Below are 16282 nucleotides of genomic sequence, written 5' to 3' on the forward strand. Positions count from 1 at the left end.
AATCACATTTCTACCAATACAGAAAGGTCAATCTGACTGCACTATTAAAATCAACTTTCCATCACATGTTTTGAGACTCAGTTCCTCTCAGATTCCACACCTGGTTACTGTTTTGGAACTCTCATCACCTTTGCATGCAACTGCTATGGTGTAACCAAACAATACATAACAGCTTACAGAATCTTAATGAGGATCTCCTGAATGAAATAAGATAAAGAAAGAAAAAGAAAAAACAACAACAAAAAAAATAATCAACTTTTGGATCTGGAATTAAAAAAAAAGTATAACTAGAAACCTGGATAAAACTTGCAAAAACTGTATGAAACTGGGAAACAAACAAACTATAACTCCAGTGACCACAGTAAACCATTTCCTACAGTGATCCTGAGCTTCCAAGAGAACTATGTTAGCAAGCTGATTTGATGCACAGGTATGCATATACCTGCCCATACAGAAAATACAGTTTCAGTATTCTCTTAATGGCATAAAGCTTCCACCACACAGCAAGCAGGCAGAAGAGAGATGGAAACAGAGGGAAGCTTTTGAGAAATATCTTGTAGCACACTGTGGAATTGGACGGTGCTGAAAATACTCAAACATACAGGAAGCCTGGATTTTGTCACCACCCAAACAATCCTGCATGGATATGAACAGCCTCTGTCAGTCCCAGGTGGCTCAGATTATTGGCACATACAGACCTCACGAGTGCAGGAAAAAGCACTTTGGAAATGCTGAATTGCATGCGGTTCAGAACTGGTCCAGCAAGTGAGGAAATTGCTAAAGATAAGTGGATGCATTTTTTACAGAAGCAAAACCATGTTTAAGACAACTAAAAGGACGACTGATAAGCTTCTCCTATACAGCCTCTTCATGCTTTAATAAAACAGTTTTCTTATAGACACCTGATCTACATGAACTGGGAAGATCACTAAGTTGGGTCACTCTAAGAACTAGAAGAAACCTATGGGGAGAAATCAGTAAGATATAAACATGCAGAACAAAACAAATTGTTTAAGATAATTGTCATACATTCAAAGGAAGTTATAGTACTTAAATCTACAGAGAAGAGCAAATATAAAATGTGTAAAAAAAGTCATTATTTGGCATAGTGAGTGAAATTCCTACATAAAAACGTAGACACCATCCACAAGCATCTGAGCATAACAGAACACAGGAAAGCATCAGTGAGGGAAGAAAACAGATTATCACAGTTGGAAATTCTAAGTAAAATAGAAAGAGCATTTTGCAAGGAAGAAAACTAAGATAGAGCTGCATATTGTCTTTCCAGAGTCAAGATATATAATCCTACATGTTTTTGCATAGCAATCAAAGCTGTAACTACTTTGAAGACATATACAAGCACACTTAAAATTAGCAGTTTAACCTCAGTAACACGAGACAACTACAGAGCCTGAGAAAACATCTAGAAAGTGCTCACAGTAAACCCTGCTCCACCTTAGCTAAACTGCTACTGCTATCTGACCTGCTCCTGCCTAATGCTGTCAACAAATACCCTGTAGTAAATCACTGTCACAGAGAACTGGCTACCACAGATAGTGGTACAAGTATGCAAGCGTCTCAGGAGCTCTAGTAAGCACTTTATTAACTGGATTACAGACAACTCAGAAAGCAAACATTATTTTAAATGCTCACAGATCTACATTCTAGCAGATAATCCAAATGCCAGTTCACTAGTTGGCATCTGTTATAGATTGTCACATGACAGTGAAGTACAGGATGATCAAACCAATGATCAGTTGTTAACACAACTATCTTTGACATGTAGAAAAGATGAAGTTACATCATCACTAGGGTCCATGGCTGTGACAGTCAAACTGTATTTATATTTAGGGTCCATGGCTGTGACAGTCAAACTGTATTTATATTGCTTGTACTATTATTAGCTTTTCTGTAAATGATGCATAAACATAGGAAATTCCTTCCAATAAATTATTAAGAAACAAATATGCAAATAATGTATTAATACCTAGTTAGAGGCAATGACTGAATTGCATTTACACAGAATACAAACCAGAACGCAAAAGTACACTTGTAAATTCAGGCTTTTTAGTATGCCAAAGTAACAACTAATCCACACCTACTGGGAAAGAACACAAACAGAAAATAATTGGTTATTTTACTTGATGCTCTAAAAGCCACACTTGTAAAGCCATGCAAGGCAGGAAGCTAATATGCAGAAAAGAAAGAAGGTACAAGATACAACAAATGGAAAGAAAGAAACAAAAGAAGCTGGTATAATGATTATGGCTCAGAAAGCAGGAAAGGTAAATCCACTAAAAGAAAAAAGTGGCAGACATTTAAAATTGAGAGCATGAGACACAAAAAAAGGTTTATTTTATGGACACAATGAATGATTAATAATGCAGTAAAGCCCAAAGCGTTCACTAAATATTTCTTCTGCAGATGGACGTGTGTAGTACGTCTATATGTCAGTAAAAATCGTACTCATCATTTCTGGTAGACGCTATCTAAAACTTCTCTCATCAGGTTTAGTTAAAATAAATTTTATGTTTAGTCTAAGTACAGGAAACAAACATCAACATGAAAAATACCAGACAACTTTTGTCATACAAATTATAACTGCATATATTCATCTCACAACCTTCACTGAAGTACTACTCAGGCAGAAACTAAAGTGTAACAATGATTTTCTAGTAAGAACCAAATCAAGGTCTCAAGTCCTTCACAGCAGCAAAAAGGTTCAGCCTTACAATAGCAGCCAGAATCCAAGATTAGTTTGGGAAAGGAATCAATGACAACAGCTGCTGCTGCATGCATTTGTGGGGGCAGGTAAAGAGAATTAGCTCTAAAGAGGCTGTTGTTCTTCCCAACTCCAAAATAAAACTTTGCACTTTAAGAGGTAAACTGCACACAATTGTCAGCTCTGGCTGAAGACAGAGAAAAATGGATTACTGAGGAGCTACAGTGCCATGCTCAAAAAGGAACACAAATGAGAAGAAACTGGTCCTTTCTTGGTGTTGAAAAAAATCAAGACCCAGATACACTTGAATTACATCTCAGAAATATAGAAATCAAGAGGTGAAAACGAGAACAACAGAAGAGAGAACTTGTTGTAACAGTAAGTACGCCTTATGGATACAAGAGGCCTGAACTACAACACCACATCTCACTTCAAGCTAAAACCAAATATATGTAATCCTTCCGGGGGCAGGTGGGCAGAACGAAACCCAGCTCTACTTTAACAGAGCTGGTATACACCCACGTAAAATTCAATTACAATAGTTTGAGTGGTACCTCTAGTTCTTGACAGTGAATTTAAAAGGAAGTTTTCAGAAATGTTGCTACTTGCTCCGATTTGTAGATAGGACAAAAACCACGAAGAAATGTTAATTCTACTATATAAAGATCCCCTTTTTTCCTAGCCTACTCTTTTTTTTTCTCCCATGGACAAGTATGAGTCAAGCTTCTTGCCAGTCAACACCCACTCCCCAGTCACAGGAATATCAGAAGCTGTATCTGCTGTAAGACAACTTCCTAACATTTTATCTATAGACAAACCCATCCCTTCATATTCATCCTATCACCAGTCTCACTCCTTCCATCTCTTATTTTCATTGTGTTGCTCTGCAAGATCAAGTTCTAGTCCATCTCAGTATCATGTCATATTCACTGCACCTATTTTTAAAAACAGTAATTCAAAACTATAGAGTATGTGGCACTATTCAGGCAACAATGGCTATTTTACGCTTCGAACAATAAAACAAATATGTGTATGTGTACATACATATATCTATATTTAAGCACCCAAAAAATCCTGCTCAGTAAAATGGGATAGGATAAAAATGAGTCTTTGCAAGAACAGACCCTTTAGCCATAAACCCCACTGGGTTACATCTCCATCTGCCTCTTTTTAATACCAGGAATAGTGCCAGTACATAAAGACTACTCTCATCCCAATGCAAGACCTACAAGCTAAGAAATTCATGTGGTTTCCACCCTTGCCCTCCAAATTACTCCAGAGAAAACAAACGTACCTCTAGCTGTTTGCTAGCTTCTTCATTTCGCAGTATCAGGGATAGCTTGGTACGAAGACTTCGAAAGTGCATATCAATCAGCATGTTTGCCCGCTTTGTTGTTACATCATTGATTGACTAAATTATTAATAAAGAAAACAGTGGTTTACACGTGAACTTTTGAAACAAGCCACTGCCAATGGTACGGTTAGAGACTGGTACTTACCAAAATAATAAGTTGGTGGTTTTCAGAATCATACGTTACAGAAAAAGCTCCAACTGCCTTTTTGAAGTCCTTATGTGCAGATTCTTTGGCACACCTAGGAATAAAAACTCTACAAAGTTAAAAATAATAACTGCTGTGTTTACACTTCACAGCTAAAAATATGAATTTCTTAACACAAGAACCTAAATAAACACATCCAAGTTCTCCGTTTGAATGCAGGTGTTATTTTATTGTTATCATTATTTATTTCACTCATTTTTCTTTCATTTGTTTTCACAAGTGGGATTAGAAATATTTCATAATTTTTCTGTACATACATCTATGAAATGACAAACCAGTTAAGCAAAACTACATTCAAAAAGCTATAATCGTTACAATCAGCAAGTCAAGAACTTCAAACACACCATGAACCAGTAAGATGTGTGACTTCACTGTAACCACTGCAGCATTCCTCAGACCTTATGCTCATCTCATGCTATGTTTTGCTACTCTGGGCTTCTTCCGTTCACTCATTATTTAGTGAACTTGTGTACTAAAACGTTAACTTTGGAAATTCTTAGTTTAAGTTGAATTTGTTGCTTATTCACATTGAGGCACTAACATGTAAGTCAAAAAAGCAGAAAGTGATCTGAAGCTAAAAAAGGGGAGTTAGTATTAATCTGAATTTTAGAGCTACATTCAGAGCAGAAAAAACGTTTTTATTCCTTCTCAAGAAGCTCCCCACAGTTTGAAACAAGTTACAAAGAAACACTTGTACTTACATTTGCCTTAAATCTTCTGGAACTGCCAGTTTGATTTTATGAAAAGTATCTTTTGTTGCAGGTTTATTGGGGTTCACAGATCTCAAACGCTCAATTGTGACAATTTCGTTGTATGTAGCATCACAGGCTGCATATTCTATTACGTAGAACTGATACAAAAATAATAAAATCATCCAAGCCAGACATTTTATGACAAGAGTGAGCATTACACCATCAAGTGAAAGGCACTTAACTGAACAAGCCAAATTTCAAACTTTTCAGGTTGAGGTTAATGGTAATTGCAACAGTCCTAATCAAGTAATCAATTAAGGGGGACAAGTTAAAATCACCATGTACATCAATATAAAAAAGTAACATAAGAAATATAAATAAATATTGAAAAATATTAAAAAATAGATGTATATATGCATATTCCTACCTCACCCTTTATCATTCTCACTTTAGCCAACCACCAACAGCAGGGTTCTTTTTCATTTGCCCTGGAATAAACCTAAACAAAACATTTACATTACATATCTGTAGCATTCTTAGAAGACATCGCAAAAGCTGACACTAACTAACACAACCAGGGAGTCTACTGTAAGAATAAAATCCGGCAAAATATATTGGTACATGAAGTCTCTAAGCTCCACATAGCAAGCATGTAACCGCCAAAACATCTATTGCAAATACAAGTAGGATATAAAATCATGTATACAAGATTGTACAGATAAATAACATAGTACCCAATCTAATGGCGTAAGTTGCTTCAGTCTTGCATACAGTCAAAAGAGAGAATTCAGCCTTTCACATCTGTTAGTATTCAACCAACAATATTTCTAGTTGTGTGTAGGTCTGATGAGGTCTTACCAGCGAGTGGAAGAGGACACATATCTACACTTCTTCAGCACATATGAGATACTGGCCACATCTACACCAAAGAAGCTCTGCCATTTTCTTTTATTTCAAATCAAAATAAACCAAAATAGCATGTGAGCAAAGTGCAAGTCTTGAAAGTTTTTTTTTTTAAATAAGGAAGGTTTAAGATTGCGCTCTCTTAAAGCTAGTCTCTCTACGTACATAGGTATTTACATATGCACATATATTTTTGTATTTGGTGTACACATGCATGTAGGTCTAATCAGCTCATTCAGCTTGAAGTTTTGGTAATATACACATTATTAACTCACAGCTGAAGAACCACAGTCCAGCAACTATTTCTAGATTTATTCAGTTCTGATAAAGAACTGATCTGTAATCACAGAAACACAGATCACATTTGTAAATCAGCAAAGAGGTCATGATATATAGAATTCCAAAATTGCCGTATGGTTTACAACTGCCAAAATCTCTTTCTGATGACATGCTTGATATTGAGTTTTATGTAGTACTTGGAGTCATAAAAACTGACTGCACATAACATGGAAGCAAACCTTCCACTGGCTTGGCTGACATTTTTCACCCTGAATTCTCTCACTCCTCAAAACAAATGTTGTTAATGGACCACACATACCTCTACTTCATCGCTTTCATTTATATCTTTATTATAACCTGCAGGTGGCGGAAACCTCACATCATGGAATGGTATTTGTCGCTCTGGTTGCCAGCTACAAATAAAAATACAGTGAGTGGCCTCAACATTTTCACCTTCTTTGTAAACAGAAATCAGAAACATTTTCAAAGCATTAATCTTACATTTTTAAATTTTGTGGAGCTTTTGTGCATATATGTATTAAAGGTAACATGATCCAATGTGTATTTAATAAGAAGAAATACACCCAAGCGACCATTAAGCTTCTTCAATGAATCTCTGATGCCACTATTTCCAAAATGCAACAGATGATGCTATAACAAAGACTCATAGGAAAATGTACATAGCAGAGGGTTGTTTACTTCCTAAAGGAAATGAAACCTAAACTAAATGGTATAAGGGAAAGTTAACTTTTTATGCCCTTAAACTATGGGAAAGGAATATAATTTCATTTATAGCTTAGAAAACTGGTATTCATCACTTATCTATAAAACAAATTTTGTAATAATGTAACCTCCTAAATCTAAACTAATACATTCACATGAGAAAGAGGCAGTCATGGTACCACTGCTGTCTTATTCCAACATGGTATTGAATTCACATTATGACAACTCAATATGCTTATCTTCCCAACAGAACCCACATTACTATAGTTTTGTACTTAGAAATATTTAAATAATGAAAAGCATTTATAAATGCAATACACTTACTTGTTTTCAAATGCAACTGTTATAGAATCGTCATGCACGTCTTTTACAAATGCCTGCACAGAAAAAAAGGGTATAATTGCGGTCTGCTTACAGATAATTTAAAAAATAATTTTAAGCCCATACAATGCCTTCCTTTCACCAGTATTGATGAAACTGAAAATTTAAGTATGCTTTCAAGTCTGCCTTTTTAATTTTGCAACAGACTTACATAAAACACATACTGAAAGCCGATAACCTCCCGTGGTTCATGACTGACAGCCCACTAACACACAGGCAAAACGCCCAGGTTACACATGCATTCTTCCTGCTCTTTAGCAGTAATGGGAGAGGCTACCAACAAATTGCAAGATCATTCTGGATAGTTTTACAACTAAAGTTTTCAATGTTTGGGTTTATAATCACTTTGTGTATTTTGACAGGTATAGAAGTTAAACCACATCAGTACTCCCTAAAAAAAACAACCAAAACAATCCTGTCTCTTTTACCTCAAGTTAAGTTCAAATATCACACTAGCAAAACTCATCTATATCCATTTTAGGATAGCTTTCCCCTTATCTTCTTCATCACACTTCAATTCCATAGTGCACAAACTTAAGATCAATGCTCTGCAGCCTGCCTTCCATCTTCTTCAGGGGATGGACAGTAGTTGTGCTGAGTCTCCAATGAAACCACAACGCAGAGCAGAGAACTAAGATTCAGCACTGAGGGCTGTGCCTGCCTTAGGCAACTCAACTGATTGACCTTTGAGTAATTTTCAGATTCAAGCCCAAACATCCCCCCCATCTGCAGAACAGCAAGATTGATACTCAAAGACCTTTGGGATTTACCAATGAAAATATTTTTTTGTAGCCTCAAATGATGGAGGTCACGGGACAACCAGGGATGAAAAGATGTATATTTTTTTTTGTTATTTCTTTCTCTTCTAAAAATACGTCTATGAACTTCTGAAGCAGATGAACATTGGTGAAGGGTTGAGTATTCCACTAATATTTGTCCAAATATAGTATAGCCTTGCCCATGAGCAAGACTTAGTATAAAAATCTATTCTACCAACAGAGATGCATTTTGGTAGATTGAAAAGTTGTCAGGAAATTGAAAATAATTTAACAGTAAGTGTTGTTTCTGAAGAAGAATTACTTAATTCTTAATACTTAATGAACTGTGGACCATTTTATTCTCCTCGCATTTCAAGTTTCCAAGACAAGAGAAGCTTTTATCTCTCACAAGAAGGTAGCAGTTTCTTTCTCATAAGGAATCTATATGGTTTTCAAAAAAATTATTGTGATATTTTTCCTTTATGAAGTATTCCAAAGTACTATTGAGTTGCAGGAGTATCCGAGTATCAAAGAAGTGCAACACCTGATGACTGATACAGAGCTCCAAGACCTGGTTATACTTAAATTAAGCAGTACATGCACACAAATGTCATTACTCAGAGACATTCAGTAAAAATAAGATGTGCAATGCTAGTTAATAACCTGAAAATCACTAATGCCACCCTGAACAGAAGTCAAAACAAAGCTGCAATGACAATAGCAAAAACGGTTTTATACCTTGCTCTGTGAGAATCAGGTTACCAGAAAGTTTGATTGCTAGCACCCAAACAATTCACACAATTACATATCTCAAAATTCGAAGATATTCCTTCTAAGGGGATCACAAGCAGAGCTGGTAATTTTTTAATGATGTGATACAAAACAGATTTAAAACCACATCTCAGGATCATGTTGATATTACACACCTGAGTATGCAAAAGCAGAGATTATTTTATAAAGCAAATCGAACAGAAACGATACCAAGAACACTTAACAGCTTTGAGGAAAAGTAACATAAGACAATACACTGAGAAAGAATTTGTTGATACTTAATTTTCTCAGTTTCATAAAATAGGAAATAAATAGATAATAAATAAAAATCACTTCTCCAGCTATGAAAGACACTTTTGGATAAGTCATCCCCTCTACGGTGATGAAAACACCAAAAGATGTTCTAACTAGCACTCTTTAAAAATTACAGGGAATGACAGAAAAAAACAGAAGCACAGCAGCAAAGAGTAAGAGTACATCTCATATTCAGATCTGATAGCTTATAACATGCAAGTCATCTTGAGTAGAATCCTACTGACTACAGCAATATAAATAACCAGTGGAAGGTAACTCTAAAACCTACCATTAATAACTAAACCAGATAGTGACACATATAAATGTAAGTTATCAAGTTGAAGACTAGACTAAGACCTTTAATTAGTCTAGTACTTATATTATCTGGAAAAATGAAAACTTAGGACACAGAGCTAGTTGAAAAGAGTATTGAATTATGGGTAATTCTTGTCTGCAATGTGCATCACATCCTAACTTAAAAACTCAAGACCTGGTACAGGGGATGGAGCATTCTTGTCACTCTTACTGTGTCTGTCACCATAAAAAGAGCAATGAACTTCATTAGGCTGCAGATGATTCCAACAATGTGCAAAGCTTTTCAAGTCAATTACTTTAGGGTCTTATTGCTTTCCAGTTACTACAAAGATCTCTCTAAACAGGTCTTCTATGCTGCTTGGGTCAAAACCCAGAAACCTGAAGGAATCTGCATCAGAAACATTAAGGATAAGTGCTGACCATATACCAGTAGCATCAATACAAACACTGCCAGTGAAAATTATAAAACTGATATAATTTCTTTAGTTTATGCAAGTTCAAAAGACTCAAAGACAGAAACAGATGAAATACCTGGTTTTCACTCCAGACTGGCCAAAAAAGTTGATGTCATAACACTCTTGTTTACCTTTTCATTTCCAGCCTTGCAAATTTACTAGAATCCATTGTAATGAATTTTTATCGAATTACAAAGTGATGTCTTGCCAAATACCTGATTTCAACTACATAATATATACAACACTTGTGTCTACTTCCATGTGAGACTTAGTTGTCTAATCCCATCTATTTATAAAAGGTGGTTCTTCCTTATTCTTCAGCTTTTATGACAAAGAAAAATGTCAGAAATACTTATCATATCAGTTTTTCATAGTCTGCACCATAGCATTATGTCAACTTCCCTCTGATACAAATATTTGAACGGATCTGTAGTAAGTAAAATGTATTTGGACTCTACCCCACTACATATTTGCATACTTCTAAGTGCAAACAGAAATAATTTAAAACATTTCTAAGTTTTTGTAAAAAAACCCCCAAAAACTATAAAGATAAAGCAACAAAAAACCCAAAACAAAAACACGCACCCCCAACAAAACATTAACTATTACTGCCTATCAGAACTGTTTGGTTTTCTTTATTCTGTGATATGGGTAAAATTATATACAACACTGAAAAAAAATGAGACCTTTAACACCATAAGCTAAACTCACAAAGGAAAAGCCAGCCACAGATGTCACTGAGTTCAGAGAAGAGGTATGGACTTCATGCAAAGTATTATGAAAAGTATAATAAGAATTCATCAGCCTTTTTTGACATAAAGGGTATAAGTTGAGCATGGAAATTCAACATAAAGGGGCATACACGCAAGTTTGAAATGCACACCCAAGAAGGGACAGAAAACAGGTTGTGATGAATGTGAACATAGATGAAAAGCACTAGAAACACAGTGAAGCTAGATGGAAGTAAAATGAGGGAAGAGGACAGTGAAAGGCACAACAGCTGGGATATTACTATCACTTTTAGCAGAGATACCAAATAAGAGTATACAATAAGAAATCAGAATCAGTGAAAAAAAGTCTGCTTTCTCTTCTGTGAACAGAAGCCCATTTTACAATGGCTAAGGTTAATTCTTCTTCTCTCATGTGGAAGAAAAATCAGATGTGCTAAGTTTTCTACACCAAATTTAACTTTCGGTCACATAAAACATTAACGTTTCTCTCCATGCTTCACACACAATTAAGTAAAAAGTTTACAATCCAACACTGATGTGATGGCACTTCTCAGACACCTGAGCAACCCCATTGGCAGGGTTATGTGCTGAAGATACGGTCTAAATTTTACAAATTATTTGATAGAAAATAAGAATTATTGGAAACACTGCTATATTTGTTATTCTTGTGCTAAATGGAATGACAGACACTTTAAAGTAACAAATAACGGCTCCAGCCGCCATTAAGTTTTGTTGCTTTTTGTAAAGTCTGCTCTCATTATCAGATGTGAGCATTGTCAACCATTTTAATAAACAAGGATCATTAATTGTAAGGAGTGAAAGTAGAGAGAACCCATTTTTTAAGATTAAAATAATTCCATGTCGATACAAACATGCATCTATTGTTTGCATACCAGTTCTGAAACATTTCAAACCTGTTGGGAGGAAAAAGTCAAAAGGGAACTCATAAGGCTAATCACATCTGAGAAAGACAGGTTATCTAAAGAAACAGGATAGGGACAGAAGAACAGTCACAGACATGGTAACCGAAGGAAGGAGCAGGGTACAGGCTTCCCTTCTCTGAACAGCTGAGCAACAGGCTTGAGAATGTACAAAGAGACTGGAGATATTTGCTAAAGGTACAACAGTGTGGAACAGTGAATGAAGAAACTGATACAGAATGCAACATGAGGCCAAAGGAACGGTTAACAGAGAGACCTGAATAAATAAGAAAGATGAATGATTTTGTAGCTTCAATGAAAAAAAGTGAAGTATCTATAAACTAAGGAAACAATTGCAAAGTGCTGAAACTATGGGGATAAAAAGTGGAAGATTTCTAATAAGGTTATAGAGGAAGAAATGGCAAAAATTGGTTACAGACAACATAGAGATGTTAACAGCAAACATAACTGCAAAACTAGACAGGATGCCTTCCATCTTCAGCAGATGATACAAGAGAGAATCATTCCCAAACTAGAAAAGAAAGATCAATCCCATGCTGCAAAGGCATATTCCCTTTTAGAGGAAAGTAATAACTAAAGCTAGTCCTGGGAAGATCAGACAAAGACTGTCTATTAGTCCCCTGAGAATGAAACAGAACTTCAAACCCCAATTTATAACTCCTATACAAGAAAAGATGTGAAAAGATACGCCCTAATAGCACACATCTTCAAGATCTAGTTACTTAGCTGTGAGCTGCAAAAAGGCAGTTCTCTCCCCTTAGGATTCACAGTGCTGGTGTTGCTGGACCAGTCTTCTTGAAATAAATAAGGGAATCTGATCTTTTTTTTCCAAAGATTCTGGGCCCAGAAACATACCAAGTCATGACTAAGCATCTCTAGGTACTAGATTGTCAGTTATCCCTGAATCATGCTGATTGATTGCACTGCACCTTCCATGGAACAATTCCTCTTTTCCATGGAGAAAACATTCATGAAAGTACAAAGCATTCACCAAGCGATACTTTAATTCCATTCAGGAAGAACTAGTCTCCACTAGAGTGATCACACCAACACACTTGAGTACTCTGTGAAAAGTAGTACACCTGACCAGTACAAAATTTGCATTCAAATCTTCCAGCTGAGTATGAAAGCATCCTCAAACCGTCTCCTATACTTTGTGTAGAACATGATCCCTCCAGATTTATCTCAGAATGAGTTTTGGATCAAGTCCTATAGGCAATACAAGCAAACACAGGTTTATTACTCTTAGTAGGGCATAGGTGACAATTAGGCACCCGTTTCGTACTGTCAAGATCAAGATGCTGCTGAGGACACTCAAAAATGAAACTTAGTGTGTAAGAGACTTGAATTTACAAGGTCCTCAAAGAGAGCCGCAAGGAGGATATGAAAACCTGAAGTGTCAGTTAGGTGCTTACTTGTGCCACCTAGTCCCTCCATTACTCTAGCAGCCTCGTACTCCTTCCCTCCATGTTTTAATATCAAGACAGAGGCACATTTCTCCAAAACATGTACATATTCTGATTGTTCTGATCTTCAGAACAATCCAAAACCAAAGAAATTATCACAAGTTATCAGTAAAGCATGAAAATTAACAATTGTTTTGCTTTTATTTGTTTGCAGTGTTACTGTTGTAAAACTTTTCTTAGGAGGTGTATAAACTTTTTAGATTAAAAAAAATAAAATCATCTTGGGAGTCAAACCCACTCTTCACATCACCATGCACTTCTTGTTATGGTGGGTCAACCAATCCATTTCATAATAAAATTCCCCATCTGCAAGATGAACATAGAACTCACAAGAAAACATTCAGATAATTTACTTAATAATAGAGTGCTACTTGGACATTACGATGAAAGAAAAAACTGTACCTAAAATACAAGTAATTCAGGGTAGATGAAAATAGTCAATTTACATTGAACATCATTGCATGAGGCTTTTGGGGTTTTGTTTATGTTCAACTTTTTTAGCTTAAAAATAAAAAAGATGCTGCATTAATCTTAAGTGTGATGCTCCATCTAGATATGTAATACAGGTGAAGACCAATAAATGTGTGCATCCCATTTGCCCACTTAGATAACTTAACCAACTCCCCTTGGTTAGAGATTAAGAGGAGACAAAAAAAATTCCTGTGTTCAAATTTCTAAAATATTAAAGGCAAACATTATATGCAACTTGGAGGCAATGTTTGTGTTATAACTTATACACACTAAGTCATGTTTAATGAATAAGCTCCCATGAACACATGCTTAAATGAAATTTTCACCTTAACTACAATCACCAGTGTTGGTATGTTACAGACAAAAGTGGAACAGGACTCCATGAAGTCAAAATTGAATGTAATAAAAAGTTTTTCAATTCTCCCACATTTCTTTGATAATATTTGTCACTAACGAATACACACAATGTCATTTTAATCACAATCTATTTCACTACTGTGTAAACACTCTTCATATAATTTGATAAAAGCCTCATTTAAAGTTCTTTATATAAAATATTTATGACTTCTGTTCATTTCTGAGCAAACATCATAGCTTTAAAAATGTAAAAATGATTTTTCAAAATGCAAAATAATTTCATTCCAGGAAGCAGTATACAGATCTAAGATTTTGGCTGCATCACTGTAAATCCACAAGATGCTTCTTTACAGACTTGTTTCATAGTTTAAAAAAAAGATATCCGAATAAGAGATTACCACATGTATTTTAAAAATAAGCTTTTAAGAGGTCTTTTTTTCCCTAGAAACACTCAGAGCTGTTGGAACTGTATCATTTGGATACCAACCTGCCCTACCACACTAACATCGGAGTGTGAAATTCTACCTGTTCCTTCATTGCTAACATAAATATTGGATGTTGCACAAAAACTAGGCCCAATTTTTAAAGTACTAGGAACATTTAAACAATGGTAAACTTGCAGAAACTGATCCATGACTCTTTCTAGTGTGTTGATAACATGTCAATGACAGTAGGCCTAAACATACTGTGTCCAAATTTTATTTTTCTGTGAATAAGGTAAATCCACAAATTATACCCTATTAATATGCTGATTAATACAACCCAACTCAGGCAATGCCAAAGCAATACTACATAGTATTGATAAAAATATTAAGTACTCAGCATTTATGTTCAAGGTTCAGTGATGGCTTTACTCAGCATCAACACAAGGGCTTGGAAAGAAACATGGAATGCCATGAAGTAGTTTCAGTTAGAAGAGCATTTGATAATTAAATGTATTTAGCAACTCAGCAAATATATGTGGTCAAGCAATGTTCTCTAGTATCAGCAGGCAGCATCTCCTGCCGTGGCATTAAAAGCAGGAATCCACGACAGCATTTTATCACGAACGTGTATTTAACAATCCTCCCCTCTCCTCCCCCGCCTTAACCGCCAGTGCAGCTCTCCTGGAAACCTAGAGAGCGAGAAAGACTTTCCTTAAGTAGCGACAAAAGCTGAGGATTTAGCAATTAATGCCCCATCCCTAGCCCTGATCCTCGCTGTAGCGCCGAGTAGAAGGCGGCCCAGGGCTCTCCTGTCCTCGCCTCCTCTCCCAGCGGCAACGCCAGGGCCTCCCCACAATAGGGGAAGGCCCGAGGCCTCCCCGGCCGCCGAGGCCTCTCCCGTCTTCCCTCTCTCCCTCATCAGGCCTCGAGTTCCTGCAGCCCCCAGCTTCTCTGAGCCCAGAGGCCCGGCTGCCTCTCCCCAGACACCGAGAGAGCCCCGCCGAGGCCTCCACCCCTGCCCCACTCCTTCTCCTCCTCTCCTTCCTGCCCCGGGGCCCCCTCTTTCCCTCAGAGCGTGGAGGAGGAGCCGCCACCGCCGCCGCCTCCTCCTCCTCCCGGCCCAGGCCCCACTCCCTCCCCTGAGGCCCAGCCCGACTCAAGCCGCGAGCGCCCGGTACCTTGTAGAAGGCCCCGTTGGAGCCCCGCACCTCCACCACCAGCTCCTCCATGTTGTGCCGCGGTGGCTCGGTGCGGGAGACCCAGGCCCGGCGCCTCCTCCCTTCCCTTTCTCTCGGTGCAGGAGGGGGAAGAGAAGGAGGGGTGTGTGTGTGTGCCGGGGCGGGGGAGGGGAAGGGGAATCTCGGTTCACTCCGAGCCCGAGGGGGTGGGGCCGCGGAGGGGGAGCGGGGCGGGGGGTGCGGGCCGCTCCGCGCCGCCGCTCTGCGCCCTCAGCCGCCCGGAAATGAAAGCGAAACGGTCACCGCCGGGCGGCGCGCGCGGGTGGGGGGGGGGGGGGGGGAGAGGAGGGTGCGCGGGGGCGCCCGTTTCGAACGTAAACGCTAAATCTGCGTCACGTGACGGGCCGCGGGAAGGGGCGGGGCGCTCGCCGCACGCGCCGCTCGCCCACCGCCCGAAACTGCCGCGCCGCGCGCTTCCCACGCGCCCCTGCCTTCCGCGCGCGCGCAGCCGCAGTGGCACGCGGAGACCGAACCCGGCGGTTGCGGCCGAGATCCCGCTTCCAGCGCTGGCGCGCGCCTTGAGCGACTGCCCCGCTGGCCAATCAGATTGCGCGGCTGCCGTCAGTGCGCGTTCTGGCCACGGGGGGCGGGGTGCGCGGCCTGCTCCGCCCGGGCCGTGTTGGGGGGGTCCCTGTTTTGGGGGGTCCGTGTCCTCACACGGGCTGCCCGGGGCGGGGAGGACGGCAGTGCCGGGGCCCCTTGGGTGAACGAAGGAGGCCGCGGAACGGCTCCTGGGAGCTACGGTTTTGCAGGGGCCCAGGGGGAGGCGGTGGGAATGATGGGGCTGCTGGGACGGGCAGG

General features: G+C 38.7%; 1 protein-coding gene across 4 annotated transcripts in view; it reads right to left on the minus strand.

Annotated features, from left to right (window-relative positions):
• The window catches only part of FMR1 (fragile X messenger ribonucleoprotein 1), a 30640-nt gene extending 14924 nt beyond the window's left edge, over positions 1-15716 (minus strand). For 3 of the 4 annotated variants that reach the window (XM_065846283.2, XM_065846281.2, XM_065846284.2), the window contains exons 1-7: positions 15422-15715; positions 7203-7255; positions 6475-6568; positions 5401-5472; positions 4983-5131; positions 4222-4315; positions 4017-4133 (exon numbers count right to left, since the gene is read on the minus strand). In XM_065846283.2, coding sequence (XP_065702355.1) covers positions 4017-4133; positions 4222-4315; positions 4983-5131; positions 5401-5472; positions 6475-6568; positions 7203-7255; positions 15422-15472 — 630 coding nt within the window. In that variant the 5' untranslated portion in view covers positions 15473-15715. Of the gene's footprint in view, positions 1-4016; positions 4134-4221; positions 4316-4982; positions 5132-5400; positions 5473-6474; positions 6569-7202; positions 7256-15421 lie in introns of all 4 variants that reach the window. The other variant, XM_071813583.1, reaches the window with a different exon arrangement.
• Positions 15717-16282: the final 566 nt, after the last annotated feature.

The sequence above is a fragment of the Patagioenas fasciata genome, chromosome 11 (genome assembly GCF_037038585.1).
Source record: "Patagioenas fasciata isolate bPatFas1 chromosome 11, bPatFas1.hap1, whole genome shotgun sequence".
In the NCBI taxonomy this organism is placed as follows: Eukaryota; Metazoa; Chordata; class Aves; order Columbiformes; family Columbidae; genus Patagioenas; species Patagioenas fasciata.